Source organism: Cheilinus undulatus, linkage group 17, assembly GCF_018320785.1.
Source record: "Cheilinus undulatus linkage group 17, ASM1832078v1, whole genome shotgun sequence".
Lineage (NCBI taxonomy): Eukaryota > Metazoa > Chordata > Actinopteri > Labriformes > Labridae > Cheilinus > Cheilinus undulatus.
In genome coordinates, this window is record NC_054881.1 from 2930626 (window position 1) to 2956261 (window position 25636).

At 40.0% G+C, this 25636-nt stretch overlaps 1 protein-coding gene across 1 annotated transcript; it reads right to left on the reverse strand.

The window, feature by feature from the left end:
* Window positions 1-6732: 6732 nt before the first annotated feature.
* On the reverse strand, window positions 6733-18603 carry wdr45 (WD repeat domain 45). The gene is made up of 11 exons (XM_041810296.1): window positions 18472-18603; window positions 18201-18306; window positions 18031-18105; window positions 15846-15950; window positions 14118-14223; window positions 13938-14032; window positions 13776-13855; window positions 13481-13689; window positions 10038-10139; window positions 9806-9951; window positions 6733-7365 (listed from the first exon to the last, which is right to left on the reverse strand). The coding sequence occupies exons 2-11, from the start codon at window positions 18247-18249 to the stop codon at window positions 7256-7258; spliced, it is 1077 nt and encodes a 358-aa protein (XP_041666230.1). The 5' UTR covers window positions 18250-18306; window positions 18472-18603; the 3' UTR covers window positions 6733-7255.
* Between the last annotated feature and the right edge of the window lie 7033 nt (window positions 18604-25636).

Consider the following 25636-nt stretch of genomic DNA (forward strand, 5'->3'; position numbering starts at 1 on the left):
CTATTTCACATTTTACCACTCTTTGATGCTCTTTTCCTACCTTTTCTCCCAATGTTTGCTGCTTCTTGCCACACGTTTTTGTCACTTTTCACCCGTTTTTAACACTTTATCCTGCTTTTTGCACATTTTTGCCCCCTTTTGCCTATTTTAGCCACTTTTCACCCATTAAGCTGCCTTATGCAGTTAAATTCCACATAATTCCCATTTTTCCACCTTTTTTTCTGATTTTTGCACATTTTAGTCACTTTTCACTCATTTTTTTGCCACTTTACCCCCAGTGTTTGCCCCTTTTTGCTTATTTTTGCCACTTCTCCCCATTTAAGCTGCCTTTTGCAATTAAATGCCACTTTTAACCCAATTTCCCACCTTTTTTAAAAATTATTTTTGCCAGTGTTTGACAATTTTTCTGCCAGCCTTAACTTATTTTTTTGGCCACTTCCCTCCCATTTTTGCCATATTCTGCCCTTTTTGCCACTTTTCTCCAAGTGTTTGCTGCTTTTTGTCCACTTTTGCCACCTTTAACTTATTTTAATTGCCACTTTTCACCGCTTATATTGTGGCTCTTGCAAATGTATTTTTCAACAGTTAGCTCTTTGGTTGAGTAACGCTGATTAGACAATGTGAAATATTTTAGCTGGAAAAAATCAAACAGCCACTGTGAAATATTTTGCTACATCTCAAAAATATCTTAGCAGCTCTGAAATATCTTGACTTTCTATTAAAGTAGCATGAAATAACTCACAAACAGCCAAAACATTTTTTTAATTGACCTTCAGGGCCACCATAGATATAGTTAACTTGCTATGATAATATAATCATTTAAGGTAACTGACACCAAGGTAAACACAAGTCCATATAAGGAAATGAGGTCGATTTCCAGCGTGTGCTTCCAAACTACAACCCTAATTCCAAAAATGTTGGGACACTATGTAATTAAAAACAGAAGTCAATGACCGTTAAATCTGAATATAAACAATATATGAGATGTTAAACTGATACAATTTACCATTTTATGTCAAATTTTAGCACATTGTGAATTTGATGGCAGCAGCACATCTCAAAAAAGTTGGGAAAAGGCGATTAAAGGCTGAAAAAGTAAGTGGTATTGATGAAAAATAGCTGGAGGAGCATTTTTTCAACACATTGGGTTAATTAGCAACAGGTGTGTAACATGTCTGAGTATAAAAGGAGCATTTTAGAGAGGCAGAGTCTCTCAGAGGTTCACCAATCTGTGAAAAACTGAGTCTGAAAACTGTGAAACAATTTCAGAAAAGTTTAATTCCTCACCCTCTGCAGTCCATAATATCATAAAAAGCTCAGAGAATCTGTGAAAACCAGAGGAGAAAAGTGGATAAATCACTGCCAGCGTCATCGTGGTTAAATGTGGCGTTCACCGACTCTTCAGCAGAAAAACAGATATGATGGTTTTTGTTAAGTGGAAACCACTCCGGATATTTGAAGTGCATTGTTTCAGATTTGTTTTCAAACAAGTGAGTCATCATCAGTGACCTTCATCATCCCACTTTAACAATGACGAGAGTGTGAGAGCCGAATCAGAGCTGCTGCTGAATCCACAGAGGAGATCCAACCTGAGCCTCATACCAGTGTTAGGAAGGGCTTAGAGGAGTCGGTCACTTCAGATGACCTAGCTTTTTACATGTTGGCCTTGCTGACCTATTTCATCTACATGGACCGTCATTTTTTATTACATTTTTTTTTTTTTTTTTTCAGTCCTTTTTTGTCTGTGCTCCACCATGAAGCAGGACAGACGTATAAATGCTTATGTTATTAGATCCTATCTTGGTATCACGTCTGGGCCCTTCAAAGTCCTGGTAAAGGGCCCTTCTTGGCTCTGATTCAGTGATATAAATGCATGGAATAGCTATGCCTCTGGGCTGCTACCCCCTCCGGGGTCAGAAGTTCTTTTCCAGGATGCCAGCTGCTGTTTGATCCAAAATGAGGTTACCTAAAAGTTGAGTTCCCCACAGCATGATGCTGCCGAGAAGCATCCCCACAGCATGATGCTGCTGAGAAGCATCCCCACAGCATGATGCTGCTGAAAGGAAGCATCCCCACAGCATGATGCTGTTTTCTCCAAGTTGCTTAGTGTTTTCTTTACTCCATGGTGTAATAGTAGCCAGGAATACTGATGAACCAGTGGCTGGTCCTTCCAGACACAGGTGTTTTTATACTGCGATATCTTGAGACACATTCACTGACTCAGTTTTTATTAGTTTTAGTTTTTTTTTTTTTTTTTTTTAGAAATATAAGACACCTGTCAAGGGCCAGACCCAAAAGGGCTCTTCACTGTTCATTTTCTTATTCAAATTTTTATGTTTGTATACGACTCAAGACTGAAAATTTACCATTATGTGAAGTCTTCTGCAATCAAATCAGGCCACTTTACTCTCTCCAGGCATGGGTGTTCATATCCGACAGTCTGCTGCTGTCCAAGACTAAAACTACGGAGATTTTGTCTCTAATTTTATTTTATTTTAGTTGGTTTTGTCAGCACAAAATCTAGTTTGTTAGTTTCGTTTTTCTCAAAGCTCAGTTTTTATTTAGTTTAAGTTCACTAAAATGATTTTAACCTTTTACTTTTAGTTATTTAGTTAGTTTTAGTTAACTATAATAACCATGCCACCGGCGTGATGCTGCTGAGAAGCATTCCCACAGCATGATGCTGTTTTCTCCAAGTTGCTTAGTGTTTTCTTTACTCCATGGTGTAATGGTAGCCAGGAATACTGATAAACCAGTGGCTGGTCCTTCCAGACACAGGTGTTTTTATACTGCGATATCTTAAGACACATTCACTGACCTCAGGTGTTTCCAGCCACTAACATGTTGGATATTTTTCCATGAAAATGTTCTTTAATGTGACGTTGATGTTATTTTTCATGCATATGTTAGAATTCTGCAGCTGGATGTTATTATGAGAGCGACATGTGGCCCATGACTTAGAATAGTTTGTATTATTTCTATGCATTAAAGGTCAAACAGAGAGCTGAATAATCCCAGTATGGTTTTAGCGCTCAGCCCTGTGATAGAGGAACCAGTAACTTCTGTGTCTAACAAGCTAAAACTGCTGTTTTTGTCACAGCACATAGTTGTCTTTTAATAGTGATGTAACAGCTGTTTCTATTTAAAAATCCTCTTCCTTTTCATCAAAAAGCCTCCGTCCCTGCAGGGATCCTCTCTCTGATGTCGTCTGTCACTTAGAATAACAAGCCCAGTCTGTCAGTGACAAAAACAACTACTTCTGGAGGTTTGAAACACTTCTCAACAAAAATAGAAAAAAAGCATCCAGTAAAAGTCCTGAAAACAAACGGCAGGCGTGACTCCAGCAGCTTGACCTCGCCTCGCTCCTCTCCAGAGTGAATCACTAGAATTAAAGAAGGAGAATAAAGCTGATGAATAAAGCTTTTAAATAATTAGACTTCACAACAGCCCAGAGCAGGATGGAGTCATATTTTAGAGTCAATGAGGCTTTTAGTGCTGGAATAACGCTTTCATTCATGCTTCAACCTGATTATTTTAAACTGCTCTTTAACCAAATCTTCTAACATTTACTTTTCTGCACCGTCAGTGAAATTAAATTCAGACATTGTTACTGGTGTGGAAGAATTACCTCCATTATGACCAGTGTGCTCACAGATATACAGGAGGAGGAGAGGAGACGTGTTAGTCCCTTTAAAAAAATATTATAGCAGCGATGCTCAACCTGTGGCTTTTTTATGTCTAAATTTGAAATATTATTCCCCCAGAAAACCTAAGAAAAGGGAAACTTTTTTGCCCTTTTTCACCATTTTTTGCCACTTTGCACCCATTTCAGCTATCTTTTGCCATTAAATACCATGTTTTTTCTACTTTTTTGCCCATTTTTGCCACTTTTTGCAACTTTTACCTACTTTTGCCACTTTTATGTCCCAATTTTTTGCCACTTTAATGCCCATTTTTTTCCCATTTAAGCTGCCCTTTGTCATTAAATACCACTTTTTCTACTTTTTACCCATTTTAGCCACTTCTTTTTGCAACTTTTTACACATTTTTTGCCACTTTTTTCTCAAATTTTTGCCACTTTTATCCCATTTTTGCCCTTTTCATCGTTTTTTTTCTCTCCATTGTCACCCATTTAAGCTACCTTTAGTCGTTAAATACCACTTTTCCCCCCTAGTTTTGCCCATTTCAGCCACTTGATATTTGCCACTTTTATCCCGTTTTTGCACTTTTTCACCAATTTTTGCCACTTTTTGTCCATTTAAGCTACTTTTTGCCATTAAATATCACTTTTTTCCTACTTTTTTTGCCCATTTTTGCCACTTTTTATCCCATTTTTTCCCTTTTACACGATTTTTCTCTCCATTATCACCCATTTAAGCTACCTTTGGTCATTAAATACCACTTTTTTCCTCGTTTTTGCCCATTTTAGCCACTTCTTGATGTCACTTTAATCCCATTTTTGCCCTTTTTTATTATTTCTCACCCATTTAAGCTACCTTTTTGGCCATTTTTGCCACTCTTGTCTGGTTTCTGCTCATTTAAGTCACCTTCTCCTAATTTTTTTGCCACTTTTGGACCATTTTATGCCACCTGTAACTCAATTTTTGTCACTTCTCCCCCATTTTTGCTACTTTCTGACCCCTTTTCCACATTTCCTCCCCAGTTTCACCCCTTTTCACTCATTTTCGTTGCTGTTGGACCATTTTTGCCACCTTTCACTTATTGTTATTGCTACTTCAAGCTGTTTCTGCCACTTTTCACCACTTAGATTGTGGCTCTTACAAAGGTATTTTTTGGACAGTTTGGCTCTTAGGTTGAACAGGGTTGAGTAACACGGGATTATAGGAAGTATTACACTTCCAGGATGGATATATGTTTGGATTTTTGTCTGAAAAAGTCCATGTTTGAAAAATGCAATAAAAATACAAAATAACTGAAGTATGGATCTGGAAGGTTCCGCTTGCTCCGTCTGAATTATTTATATTTTTTAGTACTCGAACTACATCGATTTCATGAGACAGGATGTGTAGAGGAGGAATAAATTCATCATAAATTAGAAATAAACTCCTGCACATCAATACAACCCCAATTCCCAAAAAGTTGGGACATGTTGTAAAATTTAAATAAAAACCATATACAATGACTCTCAAACTCATAAGCTCATATTTTATTCACAATAGAACAGAAAAAAAAACATATCAGATGTTGAAACTGAGACTTAAAAATATCAGTTTATTTTGAATTTGATGGCAGCAACAAATCTCAACAAAGCAGGGACGGGGCCATGGCTGGAAAAGTGGTGCTAATGAAAAAGCAGCTGCAGGAACATTTTGCAGCAAATTAGCCGATTTAGGAACAGGTCAGTGACAAGGCTGGGTTAAAAGGAGCATTTTAGAGAGGCAGGGTCTCTCAGAAGTAAAGATGGGCAGAGGTTCACCAACCTGTGCAGAGCTGAGTCTAAAAACTGTGGAACAATTCCTGAAAAATGTTCCTCAAGACTTTGAATCTCCCTGCATCTCCAGTTCATAATATCATCTAAAGATTCAGAGAGTCTGGAGAAATCTCTGTGAGCAAGGGACAAGGCTGAAGGGGCCCTCAGGGGCCACTGCATTAAAAACAGACATGATTCTGGACTGAAATCACTGCATGGGCTCAGGAACATTCCAGAAATCATCGTCTGTCAACACAGTTGGCCATGCCATCCACCAATGACAGTTAAAGCTGGATCATGGAGAGAAGAAGCCATATGTGAACGGGATCCAGAAACACCGCCGTCTTCTCTGGACCAAAGCTCATTTAACATGGACTGAGGAAACATGAAAAACTGTTCTGTGGTCAGAGGAAACCACAGACGCCGTGCCCTGTGGACTAAAGAGGAGAGGGAGCATCCAGTTCTCAGTTCTAAAGCCTGCATCTCTGATGCTATGGGTTTGCATTAGTGCCTATGGCGTGGGCAGCTCTAACATCTGGAAAGGAACTATCAATGCTGAAAAGTAGAGAGAGCTTTTATAGCAACACATGCTCCCATCCAGACATTGCTCTGTCAGTAAGACCATGCTAAACCACATACCACATCCATCACAACAGCATGGCTTCACAGGAGAAGAGTCCAGGTCCCGAACTGGTCTGCCTGCAGTCCAGACCTTTCACCAATAGAAACATTTGGAGCATCAGAAAAGGAAGAAGACCAAGGACATCCTACATCAGACAAGAATGGGACAACATTCCTCCCCAGCAACTGGTCTCCTCACTTCCCAGTCTGTTCTTAAAAGAAGAGGGGATGCCTCAAAATGGGGGCTCTGTCCCTACTTTTTTGAAATGTGTTGCTACCATCAAATTCAAAATGAGCTAAAATTTTACTAAAATGGTAAAATGTCTCAGTTTGACATCTGAAATTTAGTTTCTGTTCTATGGTGAATCAAATATGGGTTTATGATATTTGACAATCATTTTGTTTTTACATTTTACACAGCGTCCCAATTTTTTTGGAATTGGGGGCTCACATTTACTATTTACACAGTCATCTCAGTGCAGTCATGGATTTAAGTGTGTAAGGAAATGTTGCTTGTGCTCCTCTCCAGGAGGATGAGGAGAGCCTGAGGGGCGTGGCCAGGGGCGGAGTCAGACAGCTCAGTAACATTTAAAGCCACAGACACAGAAACAGCTTGTTCTGAGCAAAAATCCAATACTGGAGTGTTTTTTCAGCAACAAACTTCACAGTCATGTTTTGGGGACCTCTGAGACCGATGTAAACTTGACTAAAAGGGGTAAAATATTTGAGCTTTAAACCTCAGGGTCTTTTTAGGACACCCCTGATCTAGCATGTAGCCCGTCTAAGGTATCTCCTACATTTAAAAGCTTCATTTAAAAAAAAAAAATCCTAGAAAGAAACTTAAATTAAACCACACATTTAGGTACAATTTCTTATAAAAGTGCGTTTTAATATCAGCTTGTTTTTGACATGTTTCTGCCCATAAATACAGTCTGTCGTCTCAGGGGTTTCAGTGAATCTTTGAGGGTTTTTCTCCACATAAAGCGGCCAGACTCCTGCTTCAACAATCATCCAGGCTAATATAAAACTGATGATATTCACACTGCTACATCATGTAGATTTAAGTGATTACAAACACTCTGAAAGCAGCATAAAGTCTGTGATTCTCCGGCTGCTTCCCATCTGCCCTTCCATCGTCGTGATCTTCAGTCGTTTCCATTTGTCATCGCGTCTCCTCCTCTTCCTCTCACCCTCTGCCCCCCCTCAGAAGTCGTCATCGTCACATATGTCCAGGTACACGTCGAAGGCTTCTCGGTTGCAGTTTCCGTCAGGGGTGAACACGTACTTATGGAAGGTCCCGTCCACGCATATGGCTGCAGGAGGAGTGATAAAAACAGGATTGTTTGTTTCTGACCAACACTGAGTGGAGTGGTGTGAAAACACAGATTTGTTTGTGTCTTACAGATCGATGAGCTCCAGACTGACTGTTGGAGTGCAGTGAAGTGACTGGCTCAGTAATAAGTGAGAGCTGCCATCTGAAGTGTGGAGCGAGGACAAGTCGGAGGATGAAAAAGTAATGTGGAAAAATGAATAATTTACTGTTTAACTGCAGGAGACAGAATACCGGTCTAATGGAGTTAATGCTTTTTATCTCTGAGTGAAAACAGGTAAATCGATTTATTACAGACCTTTCAGTGCAAGTTCAAGTACAGCTCCAACCTTTATGGATTAATCTTTCATACTTTCAGTACTTGACTGAAGATTATTGGTTATATAAAGTGTCTGAATGTGACGATACAACCTGCTAAAGTACCGACTTTCCACTTTAAAGAATGAAGATGATGTTTGGCCCTTTTATTAAATTTAGAAGTCAATCATGGTCAAAATAATTTGGCTTTTTAGACACTAAAATATAGCAGCTTTATTGTCAAAGTGAAACATATTCCTGCAAAGTACAGATTATTGAATACAAATCTGTAATGTTAAATAAGTCACTGCATAAATATTCACCCCCTTTAAAAGGGACATATTATGCCAAATACACTTTTCAGGCTTTCCTAAAAAAAAAATAATAAATAAAATAAAATAATATATATATATATATATATATATATATATATATGTATCCTTGGCCTTTCCACAATCCCCTCAAAGGCCAGAACCCCCCCCCCCCCCAACTTTCAGAAAAGGTGTGCTAAAACAAGCCGTTCTCAGATTTTCCCCTCATGATGTCATGCGGGGTTAGCCCTGCCCCCAGGTTCGGTTGGCCCTCCATGCTTAGAAGAAAGTTCCGCCCTCCTCTCAGCTGCCAGCTGAGAGGGGGATCAGGAGAGCCACATCCATGTCCTAAGAGGGGCGTGGCCAGGGGCGGAGTCAGACAGCTCAGTAACATTTATAGCCACAGACACAGAAACAACTCGTTCTGAGCAGGGCTGAAACAGAGGGGTTTTAGACATGCAGAAATCCAATACTGGAGTGTTTTATCAGCAACAAACTTCACAGGCATGTTTTGGGGACCTCTGAAACCGATATAAACTTGTTTTAAAAGGGGAAAATATGTCCCCTTTGAAGTGACTGACCTTATTCAACAGAGGCCAGTTAGTGCTAGTAGTCTCCCTACTAGAGAAATGTAGATCACCTGAGATTTTGTCTCAGCAATCATAGTCTACATACACCTGTGTCTGGGAGGTCCAGTCACTGGTTAACTCTCTGAGCCCTCAGTCAATTAAGTGTGTTTTTTTAATCTTTAAAAGCTTTTAAAACATCAACCCTGTGGTTTACGGTCAAGCTCTAAACATTCTTTTCTTCAGCACAACCTGGGCTTTAAAATATGTGTGCTGCAGTAAAGTCACTGGATTTTAAAACATTATTATGGGACTTTAAAGGCAATAAAAGCTAACCAGAAATTAAAACACAGCACAGTAAACATTAATGACTCAGGGTTTTTTCTCAAGTTTGTTCTGCCATCTCTTGGGGACCGAAAAGTTAAAGAATCATTCTGTGACAAAAATTCTTCAAAGTACTCACATTTTTACCAAAAAGTGCTCGAGCTCTTGGGAATTTGAGTCATTATTCAGAGCAGTTCCTGTCTACAGAGACTCTGAGGGACACGTCATGGCCTCTCTGTGTCGCTTTCTCTCTGTTATGAGTCATTCAGGCTCTTCTTCAGTTCCTAAGTCTTTGCACATTTGCTGTTTGTCAAAGCATGATGTTACGGTGCGACAGCCTGCCATTGGTTGTCAAAGCCCAGGCACAATGCATTCTGGGATACAAACAGAAAATATGGTAGTAGGCTAACCTGCAAGCTGCAGGAACGATCAAAAATATGGATTTAAAATGGATTAAAGACATCCAACATCTGAATTACTGGTGTGGATTTAATCTTTAAAGACCTTGGAAGGTCAGCTAAGTTCCAACCTCACTAGAAAAAGTTCTTTAAGAGCTACGAAGGCGGGGATAGAAACAGAGGGCTTTTAGAGTGGCTACTAGTTCTAATTCAAAAGTTATTCAACTCTGAATAACACGTCTTTTGCTCTCTTATACAACAACGCAGGGCTCAGAGGGTTAATCAGTTTTCCTGGTTACCATTACACCATGAAGACAAAAGCGCACTCACAGAAAAGGTTATTGAAAAGTATAAGTCAAGGGATGGTGCAAACAAAATCAATGAATGAAGACATGAAGGAGTATGTCACATGTGTGAATCTGCCTAGATCAGGCCGTCCTCACAAACTGAGTGAGCGTGCAAGAAGGAGACTAGTGAGAGAGGACACCAAGACACGTATGACTACTCTGAATTTTCTGTTTCCTCACCGATGACAGAGTTGACGTTCTTGGACGTGTTCTTTCCAAAAGCACAGATACAGGCACACTCAGCCGGCACGGTGAAGCTGGCCAACGACCACTGACTGTCCACGTATTGACCAATCACAGGGCCCACCTTCCCCACGCGAGCCAGCCTGCAACACAAACAGACATAGTACAAACTACTCCGAGGAGTTTATCGGTAAAAAATAAAAGTTAGGAAGTGTGAGTTTGGTCTTACGCAGAGCGGCGGTTGAGTTTGGTGTCTTTGAGGGCAAAGATGTGAACGGTTCCTTTGTCACTAGAGGCGCAGAGGAAGGACGAGTCGTGGCTGAAGTTGATGCTGAAGAGAGAATGTGAGAGTTAGCAGCACATACCAGACAAAAATATCATGTTGAACTCAAATTAGAACATCGCTAATGAGATTTAAGGTGGCATTTTCAATCACCGATGTATTTCCTCTATCATTCTTTGGAAGTTATTGACTTATTTTAATTGTTTTTACAGTAAACAGCACTCTGTATCTTTGTTTCAGAAGGTCTTAAAGTTATTATAATTGTTTTATCGAGCCGACCAGTGACCATCCCGTTTTTCTAAACCAAGCATATCTGTATTTCTACATCTCCTCCCTCCAGTGGTTTTATGCTTCTCTTTGTGGTGGATTTTATGTCTTTCTCAGAGCTGAACTGGTTCGTCTCTTTTATGATGATGTTTTTACGTGTGGCAGTAAAGCTCCTGCTCAAAGTTTACTTTTCCTCCCGGTGAGAAATTAAAAACTTAGCCACAAACCAAATAAAGGCGCACATGTCCTCGAGTTGTTCAGGCTGAATAACAGAATGATAAGTTTGTGATAAACACGTTGTTTCTCCTCCAGCTGCTGCATAATCAAAGCCTTCCAGTTGTTTTGGACAGAACATTTTAATAGGAATTATTCTCAATCTGTGAGTGCAGCTGTTTCATATCTTCTGAGGCTCGGAGGGAGTTTCAAAAGTCTAAATCCCCCTCAATGATGTCTGTAGTTTGAAGTGTGAGACTATTTTTGCAAACAGAACGCCTCGAGGTGCATCGTTTCAAAGACAAGGGTATTTATCAGGAAGGGAAAATTGAAAGAATATGCTGAGTTGCTTTATCGGAAATACAATCCAGCATTTTTCAAGCTTGACTCATCATAGAGAAAAAGTTAGGAAATCTCTGCTACATAGAACAGAGTGTTGACTCCAGTTATTCATTAAACCTCTTCAAGGCATTTAGTCTGAAAGGTTTCTGCAGCTCTAAATCTCACAGGAACTGAAACTTGGCTGTACTGGATTCCTGATAAAACAGAACCCTGGACCCTGAAGCACTGCTAATGAAGGTTGGAGATCTCATGCTTGATGTGGACAGAACCTCCATCTGTCCATCCTCCAAGGTCCAAAACCTGGGCGCCATCCTAGACTCCACCCTCTCCTTCCAGTCCCACATAAAATCTGTGACCAAATCCACTTTCTGTCACCTCAGGAACTCTCATTCATGCCTTCATAACCCGCCTCTTGGACAACTGCGATAGAGTCCTGTCTGAGGAACCCTGCAAAACTCTGCTGCTAGAGTTCTCACCCACACCAGACCCTTGCAGCACACTTTCACTGGCTCCCTTTCAGGTCCTGCATCAACTACAAAATCCTCACAGACAAATCTCTCCATGCCCTGGCTCCTCGGTACCTCTCTCCATCCATATACACCATCTCAGAACCTTCGGTCTTCAGACACTGGTCTGCTTTCTATACCCCAAACCAAACTCCAAACCTATGGAGACAGAGCCTTCCCACTGCAGCCCCCGACCTCTGGAACCTTCTGCCTGCAGACGTCTGCAGTGCTCCATCTTCTCCATCAAGCACCACCCGTTCACCACAGCCTACACTCTCCACTGAACCACCCCTTACACTCATCTTATCCCTTATATACACTATATTGCCAAAAGTATTCGCTCACCTGCCTTGACTCTCTTATGAATTTAAGTGACATCCCATTCTTAATCCATAGGGTTTAATATGACGTCGGTCCACCCTTTGCAGCTATAACAGCTTCAACTCTTCTGGAAAGGCTTTCCACAAGGTTTAGGGGTGTGTTTAAGGGAATTTTTGACCATTCTTCCGGAAGTGCATTTGTGAGGTCACACACTGATGTTGGACCAGAAAGCCTGGCTCTCAGTTTCCGCTCTAATTCATCCCAAAGGTGTTCTATGGGGTTGAGGTCAGGACTCTGTGCAGGCCAGTCAAGTTGATCCACACCAAACTCTCTCATCCATGTCTTTATGGACCTTGCTTTGTGCACTGGTGCGCAGTCATGTTGGAACAGGAAGGGGCCATCCCCAAACTGTTCCCACAAAGTTGGGAGGACTGTTAAAATAATTCTTAGTTACATTGCATGTAGCTTCCTTCCATGCACGGAAGTTAACCCTTAGAGCTCACAGCTATTTTTTTCTCCATTATATCTCACCTGGACTTTGGTCTTAAAAAGCTTGTAAAACATCAACCCTGTGGTGCACAATCGAGCTCTAAACATCTTTTTTTTCAGGACCACCCGAGCTTTAAGAATATATCTACTACAACAGTAATGTCACTTGAATTTGAAAAAGTTATAAGATTCTAAAGACAAAAGAAAAAAACAAATCTGAATTTGAAACTCAAAGATTTTTACTGATAAGACACAGTAAAATATAGTGACTAAGCATTTTCTTTGCACAGACTTGTTCTCCCATCTCTTGGGAACAAAACAGTGAAAAAATAAATATTCTGGGACAAATGGTTTTCAAAATATCTACATATATACAAAAAAAGTCCATGCACTTTTTTGCAGTTAGATTCATTTGTGCCATTCCTTTAAGCAGTAGAGATGGAACATCTTGCTGTTGGAGGACAGCCCCTCCCACAATGCATTGCATGTAAACACTGCCCTCAACAAATATGGTGCTACCCACTGAAAAAAGCCAACGTACATGATCGAAAATGTTTTAAAAATGGACAAAAAAATGCTTATTATCAGATCTAACGCTGTGGATTTCATCTTTAAAGACCATGAAAAGTCACTGAAGTTCTGGGCTTGCTAGAATGGCGTCCTTAAGGGCTACAGAGACATTGAGGGTAGCAAATGAATGGCACAATTGTCAGCTTTCAGTGGAAAAAAAGATTAAGTGCCTATGACTTATGGTTCAAAAGTTATCAATGTTTTTATAAACTATTATTTACAACAACGCTGTCCTCAGAGACCCAGAAAGTCAGACAAATTCCCGGCTTGCTAGCAAATGTTCTATAAGAGCTACAAATGGATGAAGAACATATTTAGAAAGGCACAGCACATAGCTTTCACAGGAAATAACAAGTCAGGTTCTACGACTTACTGTTCAAAAGTTACCAAGCAATTTACAAAGGGGAGTGCCTGCGGCACGGACCTGTACCACGTGAGCTCTAAGGGTTAAGGAGGCTAAAGGCAAAAATGCACTGTGCTTAAAATAAAGTCACAGTTAAGTCATTCAAATTTAATTTATTAACAAAAATTCTCCCCCCTCAAGATGAACTGTGGTATCTTTGGTGATCATCTTCCCTTCATCTAGCAGCCTTATCTCATCAAAAATGTCAAAATAGAAAAAGAAAGACATCACGTGACCACACTGAGGCTTAAACTAACGGCCAGAACTCGGGTGTTTACCAGTAGAGAGTGGCGGGGTCGGTTCCTCTGCGTAGCTCCACCAGCTTGTCTCTGGTCGTCGTGTCAAACAGGCGGATCAGCGTTCCTTTACGCGAGGCCGAAGCCGCCACGCTGCCGGGCTGATTCAGAGCCACGCAGGCGATCTCGCTCTGGTGAGCGTTGATGGTGAACGGGGCGGATGATGTACCCGGCTTGGTGTTGGACAAATCCTGGAGAAAACCAGATCTTTTTACAAAATGCTTTAATTTAAACGTCTGGAGCACGTGCGCTGGGTTTCTGTTTGTTTCTGACTTACAACGAGCTGCAGGCTGCCGCATTTATGACCCGGAAACACCAACAGCTGTTTCTCCAGACTGGGACATAAATCACACAGGCCTGGAGGAGAGAAGCAGACGCAGATTAGTCATACGTGTTCAACCGATGGAGGGAAATATCAGAAACAAGAGCAGCTCTTTACCTTTGGGGTTGTCTCTGGTGTCAAACTCGAAAAGTTTGACAGGGTTATCAGGGAAGCTGTACACATAGATCCTGTTCTTTAGGACGATGATGATCCTGGAGAAAAGACATGAATTATTTCTATTACAGCTGAATAAAACTTTTACTACTGTATTCATCAGCAGGAGAACTGTCCACTCACTTGTCATGCCTCATACGGACCGCTAACACGGGTTTAGTGAAGGTGAACTCCAGCACCAGTTTGTCTTTGGGGTCTCTGGACTCTCGAGCATCGTCCCAGATCAGCACTGAAGAAGAAAATAAACCAGCTTTCACTGATAAAACTTCCAGACAGCTACTTTAATGAAGTGTACAGTTATCACTCTAGGGTAGACTTCTGACAAACAGGAACAAAGCTCCTCTTTAATGATGTATTTCTACATCCTCCAGTCATAGTTTGGTCAAAGTTTGTTCATCATTAATGAAGTGTTCAGGGGCAACAACCCACAAAATTCACTTTTTAAAAACTTTTTGTTTTCCGTGTTTATTATTTCATACTACCCTACTATTTTCACTGGTTCTGGATGTGCATACTTCAAATCTCTGGCTCCTGCTTAGCACCTGTTTACACTTAACTACTTTACCTGACAGCATGAATGAACAAGCCAGGGTGAAAATTAGCTTTCTATCACTGTGAACAGCACAGAACACTCAAAACTATGCTTCAGAACCACAGTAGCAGCCAGCTGATAACCTTGTCGTCACAGCATCTATAAAAAAAATCTGAGTTTTACAAGAGTGATCACTTAAAAAAACCTGAGAGAAGTATGAGAGGTTATCACCGTGATCATAGATAGTTTAGTGAACATCTGACTTTGTTCACTTTTCATAAACACCTCATTAGAGGAGATGACTCATCTCTATTTTTCCCACTCATGTTTTACAAAATAAAAAATCAAAGGCAAATCCATACCTTTGGTTTTAGAATCATCAAACCATGTAAAGTTCTGCAAACTGTGTACAGTTTCATGATCTGTGTGCAGAGATTTGCGATGCTTTTGAAACCATGCACGCCGATTTTTAATCTGTCCTGTAAATTCATCACAGGTATGTCATCATGGAGATTCTGGAGCATGTTATGGCACATCACATAGTTTCCACATATCATGCAGGTCAACTGAGACGAAGAATAAAACTGCTGACAACATTCTGTCAGTCACATTTATGACGGGCCAATCAGAGCGACAGGACAAACTGATGTCACATGATGCGCTTCTTTTCGTTCCGGTTAAACTGACACTGTTCTACAGCGACATCTGAGCTACAGCTATCGCAGCAGCAGACATAGGACACACCGGCCAACCCCACCCGTAATGATCGCAAAAACCATACCGAAGCAGACCAAGAGAAGAGCGAAAACATCTCTTCTGTCATGAAAGTCTTTCAGTGTTGCTCTCTTCTCTTGTTGTAATAAATAAATGTCCAGTTCTGACGAAACTGCTGCAGCTACGTCCCAGCTAATCCCTCCACTTTATACAACCACTCACGCAACTCATGCAAAGCAAAGCAAGTGGGCAGAAGAGCAAAAACATTAGGAAAATCTTGAAGTGTTTTTATTCTTTATTTCAGCCAGAAATGCGCTCCAGTTCTGGTAAAACCGACACTATACCAGAGCTATACCTGGCTAGTCACTGCACAGGAGGCGGCCATTGCAAACAGCTTTGAATACAACTAAACCCCGCCCATAGCTACTGCCTCGTTCTCCTCAAATGAGTCTGATTGGTCTAAAAGCATTCTGTTCAGCGCAAACGTTATTGGAGCTTTTTAAGATGGATTTGCCTGATGATGGAGATAGAGTCTGGAAAATCCACCTGCTTTGCAGAGTTAAACACACACAGCCCAGCTATGACTTGATTTCAGTCCAACTCACCTGATATTTCTGAGAATTTGGGGTTGACTCCTCCTCCAACAATAGCGAGCAGGTTGGAGCGATGCAGCATGGAGCACAGCGCGACACTGCCCACCTGTTCATGGTCTGAAAATATGCACATACACAACAGTTAGATCATAAATTATAATAATAACAACAATATTATTTTACATTTTTAAATAAAATCTGTCATTCTGGATTATTACAGGAGAAACTAACTGATGGTTATCACCAGCAAGCTTAGTATAAATGTAATAACTCTGGGGATTAAATTATTCCCAGGTTTAATCATAAATAATACCTGGATTTATATCATTTCAAGCAGATATCCTCATAAACAACATATCTCTGTTAATGCCAGTTTAACAAGCTTTTCATATATTTACCTTTTGCATGTTAATGCTCTAATACAGTGGTTTTCAAAGTGTGAGGCGGGCCTCCCCTGGGGGGCGCCACAGCGCTTCAGGGGAAGCGCGGAACCATAAACCAGAAAATAGGTGATTTGCTTTGCAAACCTCTGCTGTGCATGGAGCTAAATGGATAAACTTATAGTTATTATAGGGACTATGCTATAGAGCAGTGTTCCTCAACCCTCAACCAAAGAGCCAAATTATTGAAAATACCCTTGCAAGAGCCACAATCTAAGAGGTATGAAGAGGCAAAAACAGCTTGAAGTAGAAATAAAAATAGGTTAAAGGTGGCAAAAATGGTCAAAAAGCAGCAAAAAATGGGTGAAAAGGGGCGACATGGGGAGGAAAAACTAGAAAAATGGTCAGAAAGTAGCAAAAATTTATGAGAAGTGACAAAAAAATTACTGGAAAGTGACTTAAGTGGGCAAAAGGCAGTCAAGAGTGGCACAAATCAGCAATAAAAGATGAAACAAGTGGTATGTAATGGCAAAAGGTAGTTTAAATGGGCAAAAAATGGCAAAACTTGGGAAAAAGTGGCAAAAGACATCACAAAAATTAGCAAAAAAATTGGAAAAAAGGGATATGAAATGATGAAAGGTAGCTTAAATGGGCAAAAAGGTTGAAAAGGGAAAAATGTGATAAAAGTGGAAAATATGGGGAAAAAGAAGCAAAAAAAAAAAAAAAAGTATAATGGCCCAAAAAATATGAAAAAGGGGTATTTAATGGCATTATAACTGAATAAGAGGGAAAGGCAGATGTTTAAGGACATCTGCAAACCAAAATATCCAAACTATGTTCAAATTAAAATGTTTAAAGATTAGACATAAATGTCTGAAATGTTTTTGTTTTACTTCTTTAAAATTTGAATCCTTTTTTTGGGTGGGAGTCCACCAAATGGATCAATTCTTCTTAGGGGTGGCTCACTCTCACACACTTCGAAAGTCCCTGCTCTAATATAAACAAAAAGTTAATAGTGCTCTGTGCTGCTGAATTTAGGTCTTTCTAATACATATAAAACTGAAATGACCACATGTAATGACTAATCTACTTTTTAAAATGTTTTCAGCAACAATACCATTTGACAGCCATGATAATTTTGGTCAATTTTCTAAGTGGCATAGACTGCTGTAACATCAAGAGATCTAAATGGTTTGTAAAAATCAATTCTTCATGCCCAATAAAGGTTGATTAAAAAAAAACATAAATATCTGCGCAGAAAATATAATAATAAAAATAACCTTTAAATAGCACCTTTAAAAACATGTTTACAAAGTGCTTTAGCAGACATAGCAGAGGCATTAAATCAAAATATATATTTAAAAAAACAGACAAACATAAAAAGATGACATTACATCATAAGAGATAAAATAGAGATATCAGGATTAAAACAGATCAGAACAGAAAGCAGTCACCTTTCCATAGAGCCCAGGATAATGCTGGTATGCTGAAGCGTTCAGGAGTAGCAGCCTTTATTATAGATATGATCAAGGTTACCAAGGGTCCTTTTGAGGAGCTCCTGTTTCAACTGCCTGGACTTTCCCTCATAAACAGATGAAAAATCCTTACTTTCTGTCTATTTGTTATCATTATTTTAACCTATATCTTCTGGTGAGCCCAGTTGAGGGCCCACTTCTCGCTAACACCTCCCAGCTACAGCATTCAATCTAATTTGCATACCTGGATAGGCGTTTTTGACTAATTTTACCCAGAAATCAAAGGATTAAGACAGAAAATAATCTTAAACACTCAGACACAGAGCTGTAAAGTCCACTTACCCAGGTGTCCTTTCTCCATCAGGGGCTCCACGTTATAAATCCTGACTCCAGTCTCCATAGCACAGCAGAAACAGCCTGCATGAACAGAAAAGAGACCAAATATCAGACTTAACCACCTGGTTACCTGCTCTGAGGTCTTTGTTAGCTCCACATGCTAGCTGTTAGCTCACTCTGGTCCTGGTTGAACTGCAGGCTGTTGACTCCTCTCTGCTGAGCCATGGCGGATCGACTCCAATATTCGGTTAACTACAGCTTCACATAAACCCAACGGAGGACCTGAGAGGGGAGAAAAGCTGTCAGATGAAGGCTGTTGGACGTTTTCATGACAGACGAGCAGTGTAAGCTGAGGTTAGCTAGCACACATTAGCATCAGATAAAAGCGGTAAAAACGTAAATTTGACCCGTTTTCACACCGGCAGGATAAAAACATAAAGGTCTCACCATTCACACGTAGAACAGAGACGATGCCGAAGCGTTATAAAGGCCAAAAACACCACAAAACAGCGGGAACAACAACAACAGAGATGTTGCAAGACGAAGATTTGTTTTTGTTTTCAACCGCTGACGTCACAGGCACGTGCTTCCGGTTCTCTTCCGCTTCTTGTTCTTGGAAAAAAATCTAAATAAAAATCGAGTAATAATTTTAATGTTTGAGGGCTAACATCGGAAAGTTCTGCCTGAATCCATTCACAGTACATTTATACTAAAACACAAAGAAACTGGTTTAGATTAATGTTTTTATTATGTGATTAAAATCCTTATTTATTATTAATATTTTTAACGCTATACTCGGGCTGCCTCCATCGTTCTTCAGAGATTTTATTCATGTAAAAAGCCAGAGCTTCGCTCTGTGACTCAGTCAGACTTTTTTGTCTCTGTGCCTAAAATCCGTCTTTAAATGCGTAAAAAGAGTTTCAGGAACGAGGTCTGGAGGCTCTACAGGTGCTCTCAGTAAATTAATTTAGTCCAAAAGTTTATTTATTTCAGTAATTCACTTAAAAAAGTGAAACTCATAAATTAGATAGATCCATTTTACACAGACTGATTTATTCTATGTGTTTATGTCTTTTAATCTGTCTGTTATATTTGATATCTGTTATTCCTCATGTCTGTGACGATGTGTGCCTGTCTTAACCAGGACTCTCTTGTAATAACACTCTTTATCTCAATGAGGTTTTTCTAAATAAATACATTTATATAAACTAGAAAAGCACTCAGAGAGCGCAGACCTCCGCCATCAGCCCTTTCTCCCAATAGTGAAGAACCCTTTAAAACATTCCTGGATCCAGATGGTGATCCGGATGACTCCCAAAATCTAATTCACCGATTACTCCCTTCCTGGTGGGGTGGAGATGGTGAGGCAAAGCATTGGCTTCGCTATGGGTGGACTGTCATGGCGGAAGCACCCAGGGTCTCACTGGACTGGAAGTCATGGCAGAGGGTGAATATTCCTCTATTCCTCCCAGCATTGTGAGTATTCTCGCTACAATTCGCTGTCTTTCTCTTTGTTATGCTCCGACTCGTCTCCTTTACGAAATTTCCCTAAGGGGACGTTAAAGTGCATCGTATGGCATCATATCAAATCCTATCGTATAGTACAGTATCATACTTATTGTATCCTGTTGTATCATTTGGTATGGTATCGTACGTATTGTTTCCTATTTAAATATCATACTGCATCATACAGTATGGTATCGAATCATATTGTTCGTATCATAGCATTCATGTCGTTTTCCACGTATGTTTGTATTTTATTTATCACATCTTATCATCAGTGTTACCTTTGGCAGCTGTTTTAAATTAAAGTTTCAGCTTTAGTCCCATTTTAGTCATTTCTATGCTTTTTTGTCTAGTTTTTGTCTAGCCTGATTACCCAGGCCCACAGTGGGGAGGGACCCTTGGGAAGCCTACCATCAAAAGTGTATTTTGATTTATTTTTTCTTAGTAATAAGTGACATTATTAACTCAAAACGGACTAAAGCAGTGATCCTAAATGCCCATTTAAGTTGCCTTTTGCAATTAAATAACACATATTTCCCATTTTGCCACTCTTTAAAGCTTTTTGCCAATTTAAGTAACTTTTCACTCATTCTTCGCCACATTTTTGCCACTTTGGAACCATTTTTGCCACCGTAAACTCATTTTTTGGTCACTTCCCACCCATTTTTGCCACTTTCTGCCCTTTTTGCCACTTTTAGCCCATTTTTGCCACACTTATCCTGCTTTTTGCAATTTTCTGCCCCTTTTTGCCTTTTGCCACTTCTTGCCTATCTAAGCTGCCTTTTGAAAGTAAATGCCAGTTTTTTTTCCCCATTTTCCCACCTTCTTTTCAGATTTTTGCCCAGTTAAGTCACTTTTCACTCATTTTTTGCAACTCTAGGACCATTTTTGGCCTACAAAAATGGTCCTCTTCATCAGTTAACAGACTGAAATCTGCATAAAATAGAGTAAAATACAATACTGCTCCTCCCTTTAAAATGTCCAAATGGTATAGTACAGTGCTGTGAAATATTGCAAGTAAATTTAATTTAACCATAATAAAAATGTTGCTCACAAATGGGGAAATTATGTTTCAAAAATAAATTAAAATGCAGAGATATTTGTAAAAAAAAGACTCAACATATGTTGTTTGTCTCACCGGTTAAGGGGGGCCTTGTCAATTCTTTCTGGGGGCCCAGAATCACTAGCTACGGCCCTGCAGGTCATGGTAGTGTGTTCTCTGTCTAACCTGGGGTCCCTGCTTTCTACAGCTGAGAGGCAGAATAGATACAGACGCTTTGTTTTTGACAGATTTACCCACAGTGGAGAAATATCACAAATTTTGGATGTCAGGCCAAAACGACATCAAATTTTAGTCTAGTTTTAGTCATCTTGATGAAAACTAAACTTAGTTTTTGTCAATTTTAGTCATCACAGATCTATTTTTGTTAGTCTCAGTCTAGTTTTAGTCATCACAGATCTATTTTTGTTATTCTCAGTCTAGTTTTAGTCATCACAGATCTATATTTGTTAGTCTTAAGCCTGATTTATGCTTCTGCGTCGCGTCGACGGCGTAGCAACACGTAGCCCTCTGCGTCGAGGGCTGTGCTTGGTCCGCTCAAAACGTCATTTCAGGCGGTTGCTTTTTCTGGTCTTTCTTCCTGCAACCAGTGTGGTAAATTCACCTGTTCTCAGCCTCGACTTGTTTAGTGGTCGTACAGACCACCTCTGCAAAAGTCTCCCCTGTCGCCTGTGCTTCAACGTGCTAAGAATTTTTTCGGCGATGTCGATGAGCACCAACTCCAACCACACCCACTCCACCTCTGTCGCCATTGTTTACTGTGACCAGAAGATAAACCAGGATTCAGATGTGACTCCCCTGAAACCACACACACATACACACACACACACACGCACACAGCCACACCCCCCTAGTGGCATGGCGGTGAACTGCAGAGCAGAGCGTCCCTCGATGCAGAACTTCAAATGGTTAACGACGGCGTCGATGCGATGCAGAATCAGGCTTAAGTCTAGTTTTAGTCATGAAAGAAAGGCTGTTGACGGAACAAACACTACATATCACACGTTTAGTATTGTGTCGTATCGTATCAAAGCCTTCCCCAGTTCAGGTTCAAAGGTGACAACAACAGATCAGAAAATTAGTCTTTTTTACCTGTTTTTGTGAGAAGTCCAGGCGTTTTCACACTGGAGAAAAAGGCCAGTTGGTAAACATGTTAACCATGAACCTACGATAAAAAGACTGCTACTCCTGAATGCTTCAACATACAGACGTCCTCCTGGGCTCTAAGGTGATACTAACCTCCAGTTTCCACATACACCGGCTCTGGTCCGTCCCTAGCACATCCCAGAAGCTCCACTTTGCTCTGGTTTCATCCCCCAAATATTCAGATATTTGATGGTTTCAGTTAGGACCGAAGTTAAAGCAAAGAATTAATAAGAAAAAGGGAAAAATATTCATATATAGTTTTTAAAATACTAGGATAGTAGATCTGAATGATACCAGAGGGTTAAGGAAGAAGAAGAGCATCCTTATTTACTTTTAGAAGTTTTCTACTGGCTCTAAAGTTTTAAACATTTGACTTTACAGCTCAGAGAACTTGGGTCCAGGTATGTCCAGAGACTCTTTAAACTCTCTGCTGTTCAGAAAGGCAGAAAAAGCACTGAAACGCTGATCTGATCTGTGAACTGTACTGAGGAGAGGGGACAGAGGCAGACAGAGCTGCAGGGAGAGCTCTTTGTTCAGCGTTTTCAAAGCAGCAGCTGAACCATAGAGCAGCACAATGAAGCACATTCAGTTAATTAGGTCTGTTTCCACCTTAACAATGTGAGAGGTCAGCGCTATTCTGACGGGGAATATGAGTCTGGAATTCACAATAGTTTGGTAAAGACGTACGGATGCAGCTTCCTGTTTCTCTCTAACATGGGGCTGAAAACTGTGTGAGTCAAAAACTCCACTATGGATTTTTTATCTATTTAAATCCCTGTCCCAACTTTTTTAAAACTTCTTGCTGCCATCAAACTCAGAATGAGCTAGTATTTTTCATGTCTCAGTTTCCTCATCTGATGTTTTTTATGTTCTATTGTGAATAAAATACGAGTTTATCTTCTTTGACAATCATTGACTTCTGTTTTTATTTACATTTTATACAGCGTCCCAGCTTTTTTGGAATCAGGGTTGTATGTTTATGCTAAGCTTTTTTTAAAGCCTCTTCAGGGTTCCTTTTTTCTTTCTGGAGAAATTCTCCAACAGCTGCATGCAGCCAGCATGCTCTGAGCACGCTCTGAGCATGCTCTGAGCACGCTCTGAGCGCGCTCTGAGCACGCTCTGAGCACGCTCTGAGCACGCTCTGCAGCCTGGCAGGACCGTTCACTATCAGTGGGAAAAATGGGGAGAAAAAGCGGCACAGATTGGTGAGAAGTGGTACAAAAAAAAAAAAAAAAAGAGTTACAGGTGGCAAAAATGGTCCAAAAGTTGCAAAAACGTGGCAAAAAAAAAAGTGAAAAGTGACTAAAATGGGCAAAAATCAGAAAAAAGGTGGGAAAATGGGAACTATCTGGGAATTTAACTGCAAAAGGCAGCTTAAATTTGTGAGAAATGGCAAAAAATAGGTAAGAAGGGGCAAAGATTTACAAAAAGCAGGATAAAAGTGTCAAAAATGGGTTAAAATTGGCAAAAAGAAGTGACCAAAATGTGCTACAAGTGGCAAAAATGGGTTGATACAATGGCAAAAAAGGGTAGAAAGTGGCAAAATTGGTGAGAAGTGGCAACAAAATGAGTTACAGGTGTCTAAAATGGTCCAAAAGTGGAAAAATCTTGGCAAAAAATGGGCAAAATCAGGAAAAAGGTGGGAAAATGGTCAACAGAATGGCATTCAATTGCAACAGCCATCTAAAATGGGTGAAAAGTGTTTAAAAATAAGGCAAAAAAAGGGAGAAAAGGTGGCTAAAGAGGAAAGAAAGTGGCACAAATCAGTGAGAAGTGGCAAAAATGAGGTACAGGTAGCAAAAATGGTCCAAAAGTGGCAAAATTGTGGCAAAAAATGAGTGAAAAGTCACTCAAATGGGAAAAACAACAAAGGTGGGAAAATGGGCAACAAAATGGCATTAAATTGCAAAAAGCAGCTAAAATGAGTAAAAAATGAAAAAAAGGGGCAAAAAGTGTAAAAAAAATGGCAACAAAGGGGAGAAAAAGTGGCTCAAGAGAGCAGAAAAAGGCACAAATTGATGAGAAGTGGCAAAAAAATGAGTTACAGGTGGCAAAAATGGTCCAAAAGTTGCAAAAACAGCAAAAAAAAAGTGTGAAAAGTGACTCAAATGGGCAAAAATCAGAACAAAAATGGAAAAATGGAAACTGATGGGGAATTTAACTGCAAAAGGCGGCTTAAATGTGTAAGAAGTGGCAAAAATAGACAAAAGGGGCTAAAAAATTTATAAAAAGCAGGATAAAAGTGTCAAAAATGGGTTGAAAGTGCCAAAAATGGGGAGATAAAGTGGCAAAATGGGCAGAAAGTGGCACAATTGGTGAGAAGTGGCAAAAAAATGAGTTACAGGTGCCAAAAATAGTCCAAAAGTTGCAAAATCTTGGCAAAAAAATGAGTGAAAAGTGAGTCAAATGGGCAAAATCCAGAAAAAGGTAGGAAAATGGGCAACAAAATGACAATAAAATGCAAAAGGCAGCTTAAATGGGTGAAAAGTGTAAAAAAAAAAAAAGGGGGGGGGGCAGAAGGGGCAAACACTGAGGGAAAAGTGGCAAAAATGGGGAGAAAACAGACACAAATTGTCAAGAAGTGGCAAAAAATGAGTTACAGGTGGCAAAAATGGTCCAAAAGTTGCAAAATCGTGGCAAAAAATGAGTGAAAAGTGACTAAAATGAAAAAAAAAAAATCTGAACTAAAGTGGAAAAATGGGAATTAAGTGGAATTTAGCTCCAAAAAGCAGCTTAGATTGGTGAGAAGTGGCAAAAAGAGGCAAAAAGGGGCAAAAAATGGCAAAAAAAAAGCAGGATTAAAGTGTCCAAAGAAGAGGAAAAAATGGGAATAATGTTTCAGATTAAAACATAGAGAGCCACACGTTGAGGATCACTGATTTAGTGTCATTACTGATTCAAAAGTGAATAAATGAATCTGTCAGACAGACTGAAATCTGTATCAGTACTGGACCCCTGCTCCTCCCTCGAAAATGTCCAAATGGTATAGTCCAGCACTGCAAAATAATCCAAGTAAATTTAGTAAAGATATTGCTCTTAAATGGGAAATTATGGTTCAAAAATACATTCAAATGCAGTTGGAGAAATTCTCCAACAGTTGCATGCAGCCAGCATGCTCTGAGCACGCTCTGCAGCCTAGGGAGGACCGTTCACTATCAGTGGAGCCAGTTAGAAAATTAAAACTCAAGCTGAATCCGGACAGGAATAGAGAAAAGGCATCCTTAAGTGTGGTCCTCTACTCTTCTTTAAATAAATAAACATTGTCCACTTCTGATCATCCTGCTGCTTTAGCTGCATCCATGCCAGTCTCTTCACCGGCCGCCATTGTTTACAGGTTTGAGGTCTCTGCTACTAAAGCACACCTGCAGCTGCAGCCTCTATCTCCTCAAATGATGCTGATTGGTCCAGACATTCTCTGACCAGGAACAAGCGTGTCAGCTTAAAGCTCTGATAGATAGGAAGATAGAGCTTCCTGATGAGACATCATGCATGCCTTATTATTTATATGATCACATTAAACATCAGACTTCAGACCCAGTGAGGTGTTTTCACTTCCTTCCTGCTCTAAACAATGTCACCAACGCCTCATCATTAAATCATGATTTCAGTTAGCCCAGTTATATAAAGAGCTGCTGGAACAGAGGAATATTTATTAAGGGTGTACGCTGAAACAAGAACCAGGAAACAGTTTAACACCTGTAAAGAAAAGCCTGATGACAGATGGAGCCGCGTTTGATGGCTAAACTGGCCTCACTTCCGTGATGGAGACTTTATTTCCACATAAATCCTTCCTAGCGTCACATTATATCAACCGCAGGTTAACGGGGGCTTGTTTAAGATAAGGCGTGGTCTCTATTAAAGAGGTTAAATATACGTCCAGGTAAACAGTAATGATCGTTC

Bases quoted from the DNA above. Each gene is read 5' to 3' on its own strand.
- wdr45 (XM_041810296.1), bottom strand. From the start codon at position 18,249: ATGGCTCAGCAGAGAGGAGTCAACAGCCTGCAGTTCAACCAGGACCAG. The intron at 18,106-18,200 runs GTGAGCTAACAG...CTGTTCATGCAG, and splicing joins GCAGTTCAACCAGGACCAGA to GCTGTTTCTGCTGTGCTATG. The intron at 13,856-13,937 runs GTAAAGAGCTGC...TCTCTCCTCCAG, and splicing joins CACCAGAGACAACCCCAAAG to GCCTGTGTGATTTATGTCCC.